We start from the raw sequence: 20,578 nt of genomic DNA, 5'->3' as shown, positions 1-20,578 counted from the left end.
GCATCCATCTAATAAAGCTGATCATTGATAAAAACAAATATATAGTAACAAAAATTTATTTTACTTTTCAGGATAGTACCGGGGTACACAGTTTTGATTCTATTTGCATTGACTTTATTTCCAAGATATTTTGGAGATGGACCGTTATGGAAAACTTATGTGGGACGTCATACAGAATACTGTTATAAAAACTGGTGGACTAATTTATTATTTATTAACAATTACGTACATTCTGAAGAACAGGTAAAGCTATTAATATTATTTACAACATTTTACACAACTTCCTATACATTCTGTACATTTATATATATGTTAATGTTTATAGTATAAACATGAACCAATATTTTAATTAAACTGTAATTTATTTGATATAAATTTTCTAGGTTATGTCATTAAGCCCCAAATTTCCTAACTGTAATGATATATTGAGTTACTTTTACTTGGAGTTGTAGCATGTTTTGAAAAATTCTAATATTTTATATTTTACATAAGTGGTAGTGTTATTGTCGATCGTTTATTGCAGTCTCAAATCCAGTTAATTATTTACTTTCATTTTTTCTTAGTTATGCAGGTTGGTTTTCTTGAGAAAATAAGATATGCTTTAATTGCATCCTAAATATATGTCATTTATTTAAGTTTATTAAAGCAACTTAGCAGGAAAGACACCCTAAGCTATTCATCAGAGCAGATCATTCTTTCTCACTACCCACTCCTGTATTTTCCTTGATTCCTTAATCTTCATTGTTGATCCTGTTGGTCTGACCCTACTAAGTTGTTCATGTTGAAGATGCTAGGATCTGAAGAGCCAGTGTATCCTTAGTATCTGGTTAGAGGTTACATGTGAACTGATTCAAGGACTTTTTCCCTATTTATGGTAACACAATAAGTATAATTTCTGAAATGCCTATCAGTTATAGTCTAATAATAAGACTGATCCTATTGTCTTATTGTCGTATAAAAAGAATATACCAACTTCATAGTAATATTTAAGTTACCACCTTAGCATATCAACTGATTTCTGGAGAAACTCAAAAAGCTCAGAAACATAAATAATTCAGAAAATAATTTATGATTATATAAAATATATAGCAGATAAGATAAAATAAGTAAAAAGTAACTATAAAGTTGGATGGTAAAGAATTTACTTGAAATTTTTAAATTAAAATGTTGGCTACTTGTAATCAATATTATTTTTTTTATGTTACCAAAGGCAGGACTCAAGAAAGATATTGTAAACTAATAATTAGAGGCTTTTGAATTATAAATGTATAGAACGATTTTGAGGATGAATTTATTGGTCAGAGTTATTAAGAAGGATATATTTTAAGAATGGGATAAAGAATCGATGTACACATAAAAATAAGGAAATTGTACAACCTGAGTATAAAATGTTGGGAAAATGGTGAATACCTTATCAGGTGAAAATATACAGCAGATGAGCGTTTGGAAGATGTACATTATAGATTCTTAACATATTTAAAAACATGAGTATGCTTATTTTCAATAATAATTTTGAGGTATAGCATCAGTGTTAATTTACCACGTTAGCTACCATTCTTATTAGAGAAAGTGATGTGTAAAAGAAGGAATCTGTATATATCTACTCAAAAAACTAATATGGATATCAATATCATTAAATCATAAGTTAAGATATTTTTTCATAACTCATAGTACTTTTATGAAAACATGTTACCTACCGTGTTTAACTTTTAATTCATATAGTTTAATGTTTAATCCCTCAACAGTTTAAACTAGAACTTTTTATGAAAGTACTAAACAAAGAAGAAAGAACACAGCAATATGTAAAAATATTAATTTTATATATAATTATAGCTTACCATAAGTTTTTTTCTGAAATTATAAGATTTTTAATGAGTTAATTATAATCATGAATTAAATTACACATTTTTGAATCTTTCAATCGAGGTAAATATTAAGGAGTTACTAAATAATTGATTGTGAATTTTGCCATTTTTTCATCAATTGCAAGTTATCATATGTGCTGGGTATTTAATAAATCAATACCGCATGTATAATATAATTCATTAAAAGACAAAGTAAGTGGCAAACTATGTACCATATTTTTTTTTTTTTTTTAGTAGAAATAAACAGATATTGTATTCATATTATAATATTATCATATTAAAAATAATATGACAGTACTTTTCCACAAAGACTAAACGGGAACTGCTCCAGCATTTGTCTCTAGTAGTTTTTCTCAGAACAAGGAAAACCTTGATAACCTTGAGCACATAAAAAAAAAACACAAAAAATAAAACCAGAATATAAGAGGTTATGCTTAATATACGTAACAATAATTAATATAAGAAATAATAATTTTTCAATTATGCAGAAATAATTAACTTAAAAAAAATTTAAAGTCATCAATTTTTAGATATTTAAATTTGTATTTAAGTACTTCTTATGCAAAAAATATTGTTTGTGAATAAATAAATAAAACAGTAAATAAATTAAAAGAAAATCACCAAAAGAGAAATTTATTTCCAATTTAATTTGAACTTAATAACTGGTATTTCATCTTCATTCCAGTTCTTGAATATTTGTTCACTTAGTCAACAGACAGAACATGTCTGTAGTTAATTTATCATGATCTATAAAATAAGGTAACATCATCCTAACTAATATGAATTCAATTGCCTTCTAATCTGTTTAGACTAGCTTCCTAACTCAATTTTGACTTTCAATGAATTCAAAGACATTGAAAGTCAGTTTGCAGGTCTCTGCTGTCGTTATTACGATCTGGAATTAATAAAATCTTTATTTTACACTAAGTAAGATTAATTCAATTTTGTATATATGTTTTAATTATTATACGATCAATTTTATTTTTACTTCATAAAATTAATGTGAATAATAATTTTTTTTATTTTCTAGTGTATTCCATCAACATGGTATTTATCTGTCGATATGCAATTACACTTTTTAGCGCCAATATTTTTATATTCACTTTATAAATGGAAATCCTTTATAAAGTATGGAATTCCAGTTTGTATTATAATATCGAACATTATAAGTTTCCTCAACTCATACTTAAATCAGTTTCCAGCTGGATCAATTATTGCCAGGTAAAAATACTTGTATACATTTTTATTACATTTGTACATTTTACATTTGAAATTTATTTTTTTAAAAATAATAATTACATAGGTATTACAAAAACTCCTTTAGAATGTATAAATATTTATTTATTTTTTAATGTCTTTTTAAGAATGTACACAGCGATATTCATGGAGCACAATCGCCAGTACCTCTGTCAATTTTGTATGGCAATAAAAAATTGAAATGTCAGAAGCAGAAATCAGCAAGGGTGATGATGGAGTGACGTTAAAACCAATGTATTCTTCAGGTTGATAAAAAAAGAGATTTAACAAATATTTAGGCCTGTTATAAATTCTTTAAAAAAATTGGATAAACTATTGTTGCGCGTTCGTGATAAAATAAAGTTATTGAAAGACTAACAAACATAAAAATTTCTTTTAAATACAATCCAAAATTATATAAGGTAATAATGATAAACATATATAGTATTCAAAATAATTCAAATTAAAAACAAAATTGATTTAATGACAATTAAATTATAAATACCAAAATACAGTCAGATTTACTAAAAACTTTGTAATGATTAATAGAAACTAATATTGCATAAAATAAGGTAACAATAGAAAAATCTAATGTTCATACTATTCATTTTTGAAAATAAACATACAAATACAAAATAAATAAATACAAATACAAAATAAAAAACTTTTATAAAAATACGATCCATAGTGCATATGTATACAAATAATAATAAAATGAATAAAGAAATTTATTGGATAAGGAATATTGCAAATATAAACGGTTATGAAAGTAGCTTAACTGATAAATTACTTAAAAAATAATTAAATAATAAAAACATGTCAGATGAAACTAAAATTATAATAACTAATTTATATTATAAATTATAATATTCATAAATATAAATGTATTCTACCTAATAAATGGATTATTTTTAAATATCAAAATAGTAATATAAAAATTACGAATATATTGCATAAAAATGGATGGATATAGCGTTTCTTATATACCGGATAAACCAATAAAGTACGTTTTACAAAATAAAAAAGATATTAGCAAATTTGAACTTTGTGGAATGCATTAAATCAAATTTAATGATTTTGATCACAGACTTCGTTACTTCGTCGATAATAGGCGACAAGTCAACGAACTACGTTTATAGTTTTAAACATGGTTTAACAGTGAAATGAAAATGGGGGAAAAAATAAATAAGCGTGAAAACATAATATTTCAGTTCAATTAGATTAGTAATGAAGAATACTTTCAAAAAATACCTCTAATTTTGTTAGACAACTTCTGTTTTGCATATGATGAACCACCTGGGGACTCGATATGTCATGTTATTCATTTTTTAATGTATCTTTACGAATCGCGCCGCTAGATAGCAGTACTTGATAGTACTAGGTAGCGTACAAAAACCTGATAATGTACTTGAAATAATAAAATTTAAAAGAAAATATACTTCAGCTTGTTTTAATAATCAATGATCTTATGTAAATGAAAGTACTGAAGATGAAATATGTTTTTTACTTCCGATCATTTCTTTAAAAAAAATAATACTTTTAGTTTATAAGAGATTATACCAGTTTTATTAAAAAAAGAATAAATAGAACAGAAATAAATTCTAGTAGTAAAATCGAATTTAACGTTAAAAATCGAGGGTTACACTTACAAAGTGCAATATTACATAACGGACTTTCGATTCGTGAAGTCAATGTACTAATTTTATTAAAAAAAAAAAAAATGTGGTATAAAGTGAATGATATGACCAACCACAAAAAAAATTGGCCGAGAAATTCAAAAGAATGTATATTTGTTTGTTCTAGAAATGAAATAAATTTTAATAATAAATTCATAAGATAACAAATCAGTAATTCATAAAAAAAAAAAAAAATAAATAAATAAATAATCTAATAAAACGCAGTGATATCCAAATAAATTACAATGAAATTACAATTGTAACTGTAATCCGTACGAATTTTGAAAAAAATTCGCAGATAAAAACTTTCTTCCGCTCAAAAAAAAATTTCTGTAATATAAATAAAACTGTTTTTAACAAAACGATACTGGTATCAAAAAAGGTAAGACACTACATTTCTCTTGTCAAAATCTGTTATTAATTTAGAATTTTCTTTAAAAAAAATACATGTTAAATATATGTAATAGACAATATATATATAATAATAGATAATAAACAATGTTTAAGCGTTGCATAACAAAAAAATGCTTAATGTAATAAGCAAAACAAAAAAAAAGAAAATTGTTACAAAACTCTTACCGGTTCGATTTCAGTTTTATTTAATACACATCACATTTACAGAAATAATATATTTCTTATGAATATTCATTGTTTAATAAATGAAATCGGGCCGGTAACAGTTTTGTATCAAATTTTTTTTTTGCCTATTATATGGAACGCTTAAATATTGTTTATTATTTATTATTGTATATCTATTATCTAATAGAGAGAGTGATTCCCAAACTGTGCGCTACGGCCTCTTCTCAGGGACGCCGCGAAATTAATTAAAAAAGCTTCATAATTAATTGAACCAAGTCATTTATAATATTAATTTAATGTTAATAAAGTAAAGAATAACGAAGATACACGAGTTTTATTTATTTTACTCTCTTACTTACGAGCAGTCATACTTTTACTTAGGGTAGGGCGCCATGGAAAAATTTTAATTGGAAAAGTTTGAGAACCACTCACTAATCTATTACATATATTTAAAATGTATTTTTAAAAAAAAAATTATCTAAATTAGTAAAATATTTTGATAATAGAAATGTACTACTGTCTTACCTGTTTTGATATCAGTATCGTTTTGTTAAAAACAGTTTTATTTATATTACAGAAATTTTTTTTTGTGCAGAAGAAATAATACCTCCGAGACTCTTACCGTATGGTTTACATTTAATTGTAATATTTTTGGTTCATATATTCATAAGAAAAACCAACAGATACTTCATGAAAAGATTCTCGGAAAACTTTAAGAATTATAAAAAATCAGATGCGGGCACTTCATGATTTCCTTGTACGCCTATTAAATTACACACACACATTTTTTTTTAAATGAAAAGTATATAAAATTTTATTTCAATAATTAATTTCTGATATTTTTTATCGTAAAAGTTTTTTTACAATAAGAGGTTAATAAATTAATAAATCAATATATCTAAATTAAAGGAAAAGTAAAAAAAAAAAAAATCAGATGAAGTCGGATTCGAACCGATGTGCCTTCCTCTTGTTAGATCCAAGTATTTCATTTATTACGATTTTGTTTGGCTAGAACTCTGGAACCAATGAAAATAAGTACCACTTATGATATATCTTTAAAAAGCTCTCAATGAGGAATTATTACTGTAGTTAAGAAAACGTCCAAAATCCAAATATTTAGGATTTTGAGTCTTTTTGGGTACTTTTAGTCCAGTCGATTGCAATCAGAAGGGAAGGTGCACAACTAGATGTTATAACAGTCCTAAATCCAAAATTTCAACATTCTACGGCGATACGTTTTTGAGTTATGCGAGATGCATACGTACGTACAGACGTCACGTCAAAACTAGTTAAAATGGATCCAGGGATGGTTAAAAAATGGATATTTCCGTTGAAATCTGAAAACCGAAATTTTTCGCTATCACAATACTTCCTTTACTTCGTACAAGGAAATATTACATTTTGAAATGTTACTCAACGTCTTTTAAAGAATAAACATAAGATTACTTATATTTGTAATAACTATTTTAAAAACATTACAAATAAAATAATAAAGAAATTGATGTGCTAGAAAAATATTATATTAGTAAACATAAAAATAGATATATATAGACTTATAAATAAGCAAATTTAATACCATAGTACAGTGCTTAAATTGGTACACCTGATATAATAGCTAAATGATTTAGTATAAAATACCACTCATTACCATGCCATGTTTTTAATAGAGGTTTTAATTTATTGACTTAACGAGTGTTTCAAGAAGGACGCAACCCTAAGATTAAGAAGATATATTGAAGTTACGCATAGGAAAATTTTACCTCTCCCTACTGTCAGTTGGCAATACTGTACTCGAAATTAGCAACTTGTAACAATTGAAGTTCTGCTTATGCACTAGTGCTATTCCAGTACAAATTCGTCTTTATTGTGTTAACTATGTCGTTTTACAAGGACGGACGTGTGTTTATTATTGGGACTTAGTGCGCGTATAAATCTTACGAACGACTGAAAGATGAGCTTCGGATAAAATTTCTCAGTTCTTTAGTTTCTAATAAGTCGACAATATCGTTTATGATTAATAAATTTCGTGAGAACGAGAGTGTACACGATCGGAAAAGCACAGGTTGTCCGTCACTGTTAACAGTAGAAGTTCTGGAAGATGTGAAAGAACGTTTGATTCGGTCAACTAAAAAATCTCTCAGAAAGTTTTCTTCACAAGATAGGCTATCATTATCTACAGCTTTCAGGGCTACTAAAAAATTACAATCGCATAATGGTCGTTCTTTTGTTGATATCAATGGTATAGAAATTTTGGATCATGTTTATTTCAGCGACGAGGCATGGTTTCACTCGGATGGCTACGTTAACAACCGAAACTATCGAATATGGAACGGTAAAAATCCTCACGCGTTTCATGAACAACAATAACGCGCGCGTAAATTTGGTGTTTAGTGTGCGATCTCCTGGCGTCGTATAATAGGACATTTATTTTTTTGACAGATCTGCTGACGGTGTGGTTTATCGGACTTAATCGATCAATTTATTGCCATGTTAGAGTTACACGAACGAAATGTCGGTTCCAGCAGGAGGTATTTATCGGTTATACGGCACCTCTACTGAAATTCAACTTTCTTTTGCGTTTTACTTGTTCTAATAAATTTGCGATATTTGTCTATTAGTTTATTATTTATGCTATGAATTTAGAGGTTTTTTTTTTTTTGTCTTCAGTCATTTGACTGGTTTGATGCAGCTCTCCAAGATTCCCTATCTAGTGCTAGTCTTTTCATTTCAGTATACCTTCTACACCCTACATCCCTAACAATTTGTTTTACATACTCCAAAAGTGGCCTGCCTACACAATTTTTCCCTTCTACCTGTCCTTCCAAAATTAAAGCGACTATTCCAGGATGCCTTAGTATGTGGCCTATAAGTCTGTCTCTTCTTTTAACTATATTTTTCCAAATGCTTCTTTCTTCATCTATTTGCCGCAATACCTCCTCATTTGTCACTTTATCCACCCATCTGATTTTTAACATTCTCCTATAGCACCACATTTCAAAAGCTTCTAACCTTTTCTTCTCAGATACTCCGATTGTCCAAGTTTCACTTCCATATAAAGCGACACTCCAAACATACACTTTCAAAAATCTTTTCCTGACATTTAAATTAATTTTTGATGTAAACAACTTATATTTCTTACTGAAGGCTCGTTTAGCTTGTGCTATTCGGCATTTTATATCGCTCCTGCTTCGTCCATCTTTAGTAATTCTACTTCCCAAATAACAAAATTCTTCTACCTCCATAATCTTTTCTCCTCCTATTTTCACATTCAGTGGTCCATCTTTGTTATTTCTACTACATTTCATTACTTTTGTTTTGTTCTTGTTTATTTTCATGCGATAGTTCTTGCGTAGGACTTCATCTATGCCGTTCATTGTTTCTTCTAAATCCTTTTTACTCTCGGCTAGAATTACTATATCATCAGCAAATCGTAGCATCTTTATCTTTTCACCTTGTACTGTTACTCCGAATCTAAATTGTTCTTTAACATCATTAACTGCTAGTTCCATGTAAAGATTAAAAAGTAACGGAGATAGAGAACATCCTTGTCGGACTCCCTTTCTTATTATGGCTTCTTTCTTATGTTCTTCAATTGCTACTGTTGCTGTTTGGTTCCTGTACATGTTAGCAATTGTTCTTCTATCTCTGTATTTGAACCCTAATTTTTTTTAAATGCTGAACATTTTATTCCAGTCTACGTTATCGAATGCCTTTTCTAGGTCTATAAACGCCAAGTATGTTGGTTTGTTTTTCTTTAATCTTCCTTCTACTATTAATCTGAGGCCTAAAATTGCTTCCCTTGTCCCTATACTTTTCCTGAAACCAAATTAGTCTTCTCCTAACACTTCCTCCACTCTCCTCTCAATTCTTCTGTATAGAATTCTAGTTAAGATTTTTGATGCACTACTAGTTAAACTAATTGTTCTGTATTCTTCACATTTATCTGCCCCTGCTTTCTTTGGTATCATTACTATAACACTTTTTTTGAAGTCTGATGGAAATTCCCCTTTTTCATAAATATTACACACCAGTTTGTATAATCTATCAATCGCCTCCTCCCCTGCACTGAATTTAGAGGTATAAGATAATAATTATTCATAACCTTGTACGCAACTCGGCACGATGAAACTTATATACGTATAACTTATTGTATATAATTTTTATTTTAACGTTAATAGATGTAGTTAGCGAGCGAAGCGAGCGTACGTTTTGTTTGATTATATTATGTTAATTCCGTGCAATGACGAATCGGGCACGTATATCAACATAACCTACGCTCGCTAACCTCGTCTAATTAGCGTTAAATATAAAAATAATTTGTATATTATATATACTAATTCACATATATTATTTGTATGTCGGTAGTTATCCTATTTCAGTAAAGGTCCCGTATAACCGATAAGTACTCAAGAGTATAACGTAACGTGTCATACTGCTAATGAAACGCTGGATATGTTACGGAAATTTTTTGGCCATCGTTTGACAACAAAAGGGTTTTGACCTCCTAGTTCCCCAGATCTTACACCAGCAGACGTTTTCCTTTGGGGGTATTTAAAAAGTGTAGTTTTTAAAAACAATCCTTATACACTTGACAAATTGAAAGCTAACATTGAAAATGAGATTTCTAACAACACGAAAAGTGGCTGCAGATGTTATGAAACGTGTACGAACTGCAACGAGATCATAGGAATTCATTTTTAACATCTATTGTAATGTTATTAAAGGTTATTTGAGGTCAAAATCCGTTATATGCCCACAACGCTTCCGTTAGTTAAATTAGTTCTTAGATAGCGGCACTGAAACGCTATATGAACTAAGAAAATAAATAAATAATTCAGATTACATTTATAATGTAATATAACCAACATAAATGTAATCTAACCAAACTTAACCTACGCTCGCTAACCTTGACTGGCAAGCGAAGCGAGCGTAAGTTAAGGTTGGTTAGATTATATTTATTATTTTATTTATTATTAGATTTTTACCGGAATTTGAATATTGTTATATGAGTGTTTTATTAACATTAACTTTTTTATAATAAATTCACGTCGTAAACAAAGGGGTGCGTCCTTTTTGAAACACCCGTTGTTATATACATGAGTAAATTTATTTTAATTAACTAGTAATTTACATTTTTGACTACTGAAGATGGAGTGACACTTTGAAACCACTATGGTTAGGTAAGTGTTCTTACCGTTTTATTTTTGTTGTATCTGACGGTTATAATATTATAGTTGTTTAAATTACTTTATTTGATACAGTGGAATTTATGTACAATATAAAATTTGCGTAGAAGAAATATTTAGTTTTGTCCGCAATTTATTATAAAGTTTGACTGAGATTATTAACGTATCTTTATTGTTTTTGTATCAGAACACATTCCGTAGACTAACGGAATCAAACGATTCATTCCGAGTATTATTTTTCTCTCGTAAAAAGCAGTTACTGTTGCGCGTACATCAACTCCAGTAACTTCTGCTAACTGATATTCAGTCAGTGTCTGGGTTTGTGTATATAACTTAGACAATTTTATAACCAAACTAAACTTTTACAAGTCAGTTTTGTTGTTCATACTGATAAAAAAATAACTGTGCTTACAGATACCATTAATTCTGTGTTTTAATTTTAATATTAGATAATTTGATTTTCAAAACTGTAAGTAATTAGTTAATCAATTCTTACTGTTAAGAAAATATTATTACCAAGAAATTCTGATTTTCAGCATCTAGTTCCAATTTATTTTCTACGATATTCATGAGTTATATATAAATATATACGTACATACACACACACACACACACACACACACACACACACACACAAACAAACATATATACTTTGAACACCTACGTAGATTATAATAAGATTAACTCCATGTTCAACAGTAGTATATTAAATATTTTTTTTAAATTTGACAGTTCGTTATTATACTAGTAACAATAATAAAGAAGTGTAATCAGCAGTGTTTAGTAGTGTAAAATGATGTACGTGCGTTAATCAGTTTTACGCTTGGTTATTTCGACTCGCTGTGGTTAATACGCCTATATGCAACTACAGAATTTGTGTCTTGTGTTATGTTATGTTCATCAACAGATAACGTATTACCCATGATTAATTTAACTTAGCAGTTACGAATCGGCTTTTATTAAAACAAACATTCTTTATCGAATGAGTGTATAAATTGTACGACTTGTTTTAATGTTTGAACCCATGAAGATTAATCATTGGTATTTCTGAAAAGATGCCAGAACAACTCGATTGAAAACACGCTTTATAATAATGCATTACATACTTTATTAACTGATACCGGTTAAGGTGAAAGTCAAGGACTAGTTGAAGAGAAAAAAGTAGACCTCTCAGTTACCTTGATTAGGTTAGGTTACATTTAACCTACAAGTTCATGCAGTTGTTAAACATGTATCTAATATTTTATTATACACAGTAAGAAAAACGTTTTCAAGCTACTTCCGATAAGAATATTAATTTATTTTCAGTAATTATTAAGTTTATGAGAGTATTTAATAAAGCATAATTTTTATCTAAGATAAGCAAACAACAAATTAAAAGATTGAAATTCGCTCTGTATTACAAACTATTGGGTTATGGGTGTTAAAATTAATAAGTAGGACTTCTTATTTTATGAATTAGCTAAGAGAAGGATGAAAATAGTTTTTTATAGATTGAGTGGTATTGAATGATAATATATTTCTAACATAACTAAAAATATTATAACAACAGAACCATGGGCGGCTAAACTTCTTAATGTATCAGTTAAAACTGCAGTAATAATACTAATCATCAATAATTAGGGAAATACCAGATTAAACAGTTATTAAATGTTTTATTGAAGGTAATCATTAAAAAAAAAAAAAAAAACTACTTGTCCTCAAGTGTTTTCTGTTGCAAATTTTAGTTGAAAGATTACAGTTTAAACTCAAATTGTCTGACAATTACTTATTTAAAAAATCCTGGCTTTTGATATAGTTAATTTGGTCATCCTGTTTTATCCACACTCGATTTTCAAGTTATCTTCTAATACTGCTAGGCCTGTTAACATCTCTTAATAATTATTATCAGTAGTTAAGTACTTCAAATTAAAAATTAAAATTATTTTTAATTTATTATTGTATTGTTTAACTGTGAAACATCTAAAGTATAGCCCATTTAAATTTGTAAATAATAAGGTTTAAATCTGCAGTAATATCCAGTTTAGGCCTAAAAATTATCCTGTTACAAAATTAACTGCTTGAATACAATATATGTTGCCTTCAATACAATGAAGTATACCGCAAAATTGCCAACTGAAAATATTGTGATCGACAACTGCATTTGAAGGGTTAATAGAAGGAGAAAAGAAGTGAGGAAGAGTAAGGATGAAGTTAATTGATGAGTGAAGATTGGAAACTACAAGGAGATGAAGGATGAAGACTTTGGATAGAAATGGATGGAGAAAATGATGGCAATGGTGAAGCAAAATACCAAAAAATGATGTTTGTTAAATTATGTTCATTATTTTTAACAAAGCACTGTGTTTGAATTATCTTGCAGTTTCTCACACTACCATAATTACATACCCTGCAGTATATTTGTACAACAAGCAAACATTGGATAGTTTTTACTTTGAATATTGCATAATTATAAATATGGATCTAGTTATTAAGTTCTGTAAAAGTAACGTAAACATAAACAACATTATCTGTGTGTTAAAAACAAATCTATTTTATATTAAAAAATATCTCAGTTTTACTATTATTATAAATTAACTCGGTAAAATAACTGTATTACTACAAGATAATTTAAAATGAATTTAAACATTTTGTTGTAGGTAATCATATTTTTGCTTACTTAAATTCGATGTGGGACTCATTTAGAGTTGTATCAAAAATACGATTTTTTTGACTGTTTTATGTACTGATTAAATTTAATTTTTCTGTTTACTTCTAATGAAGGTTTTACTAATTTAGTAATTTTGTATGTTCTACATTGCATTCAAATTCAAAGATAAAAATGGATCATAGTAATTTACATTGTTTTTTAACACTTTTGTAAAATGCTATTATGTCCATAATATCATCATTTGGGATATGCACAGAGTAGTCGTAATCAATATTGTTAACTTAGGACAGTTGTTGGCCTTTCAACTCACTGGACCGAACTGATTCAGTACATCTGGGTTGAATAGTTCCATTAAGTGTGCCAGCTATGTTAATCAGTTAGTAACTATTCCATTAATTTGATTGGAAGTGCTTTATGATCATTCTCATATTGCGTTATGAACAAAAATAAGATAGTACAGTAAAAGAAATTAACTATTGAACACATATTATTAAATTAACATAATGATTGATCATTGGCTTTATTCATCTATGAATTTTTCCAGCACATTATAGTATGTAGTTTAACATAATCAGATAGACTGGTTGAAATGCCATGAATATTAGAATTATGTTCATCCTATTGTTTTATATTGTATCAATTAAGAAATTTTATTGTTTTATGCCCTTTAATACTGTACTTTCATTAACATTATAAATGGCTAGTATTCGCAAATTATAGTAGAAAAAGTTTTTTTTTTGGAGTTACTACCTTGAATGACTTTCTATTGATTAAAGGTGAAATTAATCTAATCTTAAGTAGCATAATCTACAAAGGTCATTCCATAATTAAAAATAAACTTTGCTCTGTATCTAAAACCATTTATTTAATCAATGTCACATTTTTTTCATTTCTCAGCATAATCTCCCACAACATTATTACAATTATTCCATCAATGAATCGGTATATTTATGCCTGTTGCAAAGAATTTATGTCTTGATGTGAGAGTGAACATAGCACTTTCTCTCAAATGTATTAATATTCTTTTGAATCCCAAAAGGTTCTTATCGTTATCGTTATTTTTCCTGGTAATGGTCGAGTTCACAATTTTTTCTTGACTGGTGAATTTGTGTGCTTCTACTGTGTGCTGTGTCTTATTCTGGTACATAGTAGTGAATCTGTATCTAATAACAGGCTATAATACTGTGCAAAAAGATTATCTCGTAGTTGATACCTTTGATTTAGCACTGTGCACTTGACAAATCACCTTTCTTGGAACTGATCTTGCGCTTGTTTTAGGATACATGAGCTTGTCAGTGATAATGCTATGAATTGTACAGACGCTTGTAATTTTTCAGCTGTAATCTCGACTGTAATCCATCAGTCTTTTTAGATGAGAGAATTTATGTAAATTTTAAACTGGAGTTGAAATTTCAATTGGATATCCAGAACTGAATTTGACAATCTTTAAATTTTTAAATGTTAACTGGTTTTTCATTGGAAAGCAAAAAAATAGATCAGTGCATACTGTTCAAGTAATTTACAGACTTCAAGAACACTCACTGTTTGAAAATAAAATTTTGAGGTTATAAATAAAATAATTTTATTCAAAGGGCTGATGAAAAGTCATCAGAGGATTACCAACTTGCAGTCCTGAAAATAACGTAACTCTGTTACCAATTGTTTTCCCTCCACAGCTATGTATGTTTTTTAATTATTGAATGATATGATCCTCATACATTGTTTTGGTTTAAAGCATTAAATGCATTACTAAGCTTGTCATCGTTATTAATTATTTATTACCCCAACACACTCCCGTGTAGAATATAATATGCCGGGTTCCATGGTGTGAGTTGTAGCCTGGGTTCAAATCCCAGTCAGGCATGCCATTTTTCATACGCTACAAAAATTACATTTCATATTCTTATGCACAAGCTTTGAGTTTCTGTTGTGAATTTCATCAAGCCAAAAGAAAAAAAATTACATTTTGGGGAGCTACTTTGAAAAATCAGAACAAGTTATGAATTAACTTCCTCAGAATATTTTTTTATGCCTTAATTATTAATTTATTATTGTTGCATATTGCATTGCTATTATTTCAGTAATTATTTTAATTTTTTTTTGCACTTGAGTAGTGTTTGCTTTCCCAAGTAGGAGATTAATATCAAGTCCTGATCAAATGTGCTTTATATTGTAAGACGTAACAATTTCTCAATATTGTCCCTGGCCATCATTCTATAGTTGGGTTCTAATTAATAACATATTCTGATCTGGCAATCTATGAATGTAAAAAAGTGTAGGTATGCTCATTACCTGAACAAGGAATGCAGTTGCCTATAGATACCTAAGACAAGAAAATGCATTAGCATAAAAATCAACATCTTTTGTTGATTTTTGTTCCATTTTAGATCAAAGTTTTTCATGATTTTTCTTTATCTATTTAGGTAAATGTGTAAATTTTCAGATTCTCTTTGTTATTCAAAGATTAAAACATCTACCACCCCCTGACATGATCTGTATAATATATAATTAAGTTCTGATCTGTATGAAGTATTTATTTAAAATCATCACTTCTAGAAAATTAACTGGTCCTTACATATATTACCTTGTTTCTCACACACAATGTTACTGATCCAGTAAGGTAATAAAAATGAACCACTTTCTATCAAGATATAATGCCTCTACACAGTAGTGACAAGATTTATTTAAATCTGTATTAAATAAAAAAAAACTTTTTGATTAGAATCAACTTTGTCATTAAAAAAATAAATAAATAAATTGTCACAGTTACTAGACGTAACATCGTAATTTCTTGATGAAAATTGTTTCTGATTAAGATGACCTAAATTTAAGTAATTTAATTTTCAAATATTTATGTATGTATTAAATTTCTAAGTTGAGTTCATTTAAATGATTAGTTGTACCACTTGGATGTGTCATATTGAATAAAAATAAATTGTCACTGATAAAAGTGATTTCCCAATGTGATCTAATATTCCAGAGTTTTGAGCTCTCCTGAGTAAACAAATTTAAAAAATTTATTTAATAAAATTCATTTCTTGTTGGAATGTTCTCTTTCTCTTTGAATTTATGTATGTTACATACTATAACTGTTACTAGAGAATAAAACTAAACTTTTGACATTTTGCATCTCATATACTCTTTGCATCACAAAACATTATGTAAAGAACTATGGTTTACATTGTCTCTACTCAATAATATAAATTTTTCTGTATACATAGATGCAAAGAAACTGTTAACAGATTTCTTTTATGTTTTTTTTTTTTAAAACTGATATTAAATTTTTGAAAATATTAAATGAGAATTTAAAAGATAGAGCTTCTAAAAAATAATACTATTATATTTTCTATAAAATCTTCCAAATAATATTTTGCAGTAAAAAAAAAATCTATTTGTAGTATTTTATGTCATATGATTTCTGTGCTGTATTGATTCTCTTTTGAAGTGAAAAAAAGTTATTCTATGAAATGGAATATTCTATTAATTGAAATTCCTTACAACAGGGCTTATAAATTGCCAGTTCCCAAGTAATGCAGAACTCATTGATTTATAAAATAGAAATACGCTGAATAAATTACCATAAATTAAATATTAGTATCATTGTAATTCAATTTTTTGAAATTTCACATTAGTTTTAAAATTATTTTTAGATTATTCTTATAATAATAATTACTCAGTTGTAAAAAAAAAATGTTCAAAAAAATGATGAAAAATTTCCCCATTTATGACTATTATTATGAATGAGATATTCACTTGATTTTGACTTGCAAATACTCTTCAGATAAATATATAAAACCCATTTTTGGGGTATTTAATTTTTATTTTTTAAGTGGTATTAAATGAACATTTTTATTTACCGTTATTCTCACCAGCATATATTAACTTAAATGTAATTTATTTAAGTTTATTTTTCTCTTGATTGGACAGAATTAAATATAATAACAAGACATGTTTTATTTAAAAAATATTATCTTTATTAATATCTTGGGTTAATGTATCAAGTATACAAATTTATAAAATAAATTCATACGTTTCACTTAGAATTCTCTAAGCATACTCAGGTGACAAAACACATTCATACACATCATTCAAAATTTTTTTACATACTAAGAATTAACTGGTCTACCCATCCTAGATAAGAATATTTTATGGGGAATAAAATGTTGTTATTACCAGTCTAACAGTTACCAACCTTATCTTAGCTTGCCTATAGCATCAAATAATTATGACGTCAAACAAGTATTCAGTAAGTTATTGGTGCACAAAAATAAATAGATTTTTTTAATATCATTATTTGACTCATTGCAATCAGATCCTCTTTCGGTTTAATGTATAGACATTAAATCAACAGCATTATTTAATTATAATGTGTATTCTGTATATTTGCTCAGCATTATGAATTATTTTCAGTTGAACTGAACTTTGTGGTTTCATTTTAAAATTTTTATCCTATTTTACTTATGTTTATTTGGAAAATAAAAACTAATGTCTTTCATTTATTGTGTATATACTATTAAAGAATCTGGCAAGAAAATTAAAATTATTTAGTCTAGTATATAATACATTATATTCGTACATAATCCAAAATTGACCATAATTAAACCTATGGCGAAGCTATATCTTGCAGCAGAAAATATAGCTAAAGACTCTCTCTTCTGGTACTACATTTGAAAAGTATGACAATTCTTGATTCCATGCTTATTTGTTGGTGCAGATAGAGCAAGTAATAATCTATAAAAAATAGCTAATAGCTTACAATTGTAATTTATGAATATACCAACAGTCATTGATTTCTCCTGCTGAATTAAAAGTAGAGAATAGTAAATTTCTTCTCAAAAGAAAATTATATTATTAATATTGCTTTACAAATTGTTCTATCACTTTTATGATTGTGACATATGTAAAACATCAGAGGTATAATTGTCACTTCCAAATGTTGTTATCTGTGACAGGAGTGATGATCATTATAAAGCTAGTTTGTAGAGAACATACAAAATATTCCTTGTAAGCAGAGTACCACTTGCATTGTGATTTATTGATCGAGTGGTTGATAGGATATTTTGGATATCTCCAGATAACTAGAGTTTTATGAATGTTTAGGTTTAGGACCTGTTTAAGGACCCCAAACGACCCTTAGGAATGTACAACGTTTGTTGTATATGTTGTTTAAATTAGAACCCACTAGCAGAATGGTAGCCAGGGACACTATTAAAAAGACTAGTGTTCAAATAAAACTTATTTTGGCAAACTTTGAACTGTCTATCCCCTGTGCTGGAAACCTAATGCTTAACATCCACAATACTTCAAAATAACATTTTACTGGACTAGCATGCTGATATTTATCTATAAAGAATGTGGTATTTAATGAGAAGTAGGCATTGTAAAACTCACATTTGTAGTACACCTGACCTGGATTACTGTTATTCTTGAAAATGGCTGTGCTATTTCCATTAATAATTTTTACTCATTACAAGTGTTGTCTTCATTGATTACAGTTATGGCAACATAGCAAATATTATGAGCTTACAACTAAGTTATTGGCAACTTGCGTGTAGGTGTAAAAAAATCTTTAAATACTTCTTCCAAATTAGTTTCACCATATTAATTAAAATATATATATATAACTTCCTTGTACAAAGTAAAGGGAGTATTGTGATCACAAAAAATTTTGGTTTTCAGATTTAAACGGAAATATACATTCTGACCATCCCGGAATCTATTTTGACTAGTTTTGGCATGACGTCTGTATGTACATATGTATCTCACATAACTCAAAAAGGATTAGCCGTAGGATGTTGAAATTTTGGATTTAGGACTTGTTGTAACATCTAATTGTGCACTTCCACTTTTAATTGCAGTCGACTTGACCAGAAATGTCCAAAAAAGCCCAAAATCCAGAAAATTTGGATTTTGGACTTTTTCTTAACTGCAGTAATTAGCCCTCATTAAGAACTTTTCAACGATATATCATGTGGTCCTTTTATTCATTGATTCCGAGTTTCATTGATTCCAGAGTTACAGCCAAATAAAAGTTTAATTAATGAAATATTTTGATCTTACAAGAGGAAGGCACAACGGTTCGATTTGCCTTCATTTCCTTTCATTTTTAACTTCTTTTTTTAATTTAAATATATTATTGATTTATTAATAATTATTAACCTCAAATTTAAAAAAAATTACAATAATACTAATTCAATAACAGTAAAAAAAAAAAAATATGAAAAAATCAGAAATTATTAGTGAAATAAAATTTTATTTACTTTTAGAAATGTGTATATGTAATTTAATAAGCATACAAGGAAATCATGTGGTGTCCACATCAAATTTCTTTTTAATTAATTTTCTAATAGTAGAATGTTACCATAATTTGTTCTTTTTCTCAACAAACTTTTTCTCTTTAATCTGAGGTAAATTTTGCTAAACTAATTTTCATGTTCATTGTAAATGTTAATCTTTCTTACTACAGACAGTAGCAGTAGTCTTAATTAATGAATGATTTTTAATTGAATCTATTAATTAAAAAAAATACTTTTGATTAAATTTAAATAATTGTATATTAAAAATTTTTCATTTTGATATTTATTCTTTTTTATAGAAATTGTCTATTATTTTTTTAATCTCTTTATTTACTTTCAAATATTTGTTTTTTCTTGTTTCAAATGACTTGCATAGTCACACATTATGGTGGTCTTTTATGTTTTTTATATTTTCTAATAAATTTCCTATTTGTTATATCAGTATAAAATTTATTACAGTCTTTGTTATTGAATTTAATTTTATGATCATATTTATTTTCAAATTTATTATGGTTATTAATTTTTTATTATTTTTTAAAGTATCTTTAAAAATTTACTTATTTTATTGCATGTTATTATTTAGTTATGTGCCACTCTTTAGACTATTAAGCTGTATGTTTTATATATATATATATATACACACACACACACATTCATATATGACATCATATACAATCCTTGTTCTAGTTTTACTGGGTCTGGGTGTTAACTAAGGCTTACCAGTGCTCTCTGTCCATCTACAACCTCTTCCTCTCTCTGACCACCTACAATCTCTTCCTCTCTCTCTGTCCAGCTACAATCTCTTCCTCACTATTTCCTTTCAATCACCACTTCTCCCCTTATAATGACTCTCCATCTTCTATGTGGTCTTCTTTTTGGACATTTTCCTATACCTTGAATCTCTTCTATTTGTCTCAGGATTCTGTCTTTAGCCATTCTCCTGAGGTATCCAAAACCACCATACTTGATTTCTTCCAATTCTATGGCTTCACTATTTTCTCCAATTTCTTTTATACTCTTACTCTTCGTGTTACTTCCACTATATCTCTTAAAAATCTGCTTCCAGATGAGTATAATTCTTTTTTGTCAT

At 27.9% G+C, this 20,578-nt stretch overlaps 1 protein-coding gene across 1 annotated transcript in view; it reads left to right on the top strand.

The window, feature by feature from the left end:
• LOC142332155 (nose resistant to fluoxetine protein 6-like) overlaps positions 1–20,578 on the top strand; it is a 128,227-nt gene that overhangs the window by 84,557 nt on the left and 23,092 nt on the right. Inside the window, exons 8-9 of the mRNA XM_075378426.1 lie at positions 72–243; positions 2,896–3,086. Coding sequence (XP_075234541.1) covers positions 72–243; positions 2,896–3,086 — 363 coding nt within the window. The remainder of the gene's footprint in view (positions 1–71; positions 244–2,895; positions 3,087–20,578) is intronic.

Source organism: Lycorma delicatula, chromosome 11, assembly GCF_047948215.1.
Source record: "Lycorma delicatula isolate Av1 chromosome 11, ASM4794821v1, whole genome shotgun sequence".
In the NCBI taxonomy this organism is placed as follows: Eukaryota; Metazoa; Arthropoda; class Insecta; order Hemiptera; family Fulgoridae; genus Lycorma; species Lycorma delicatula.
The sequence above is the reverse complement of the archived record's forward strand: the minus strand, read 5'-3'. Positions and strand labels throughout refer to the sequence as shown.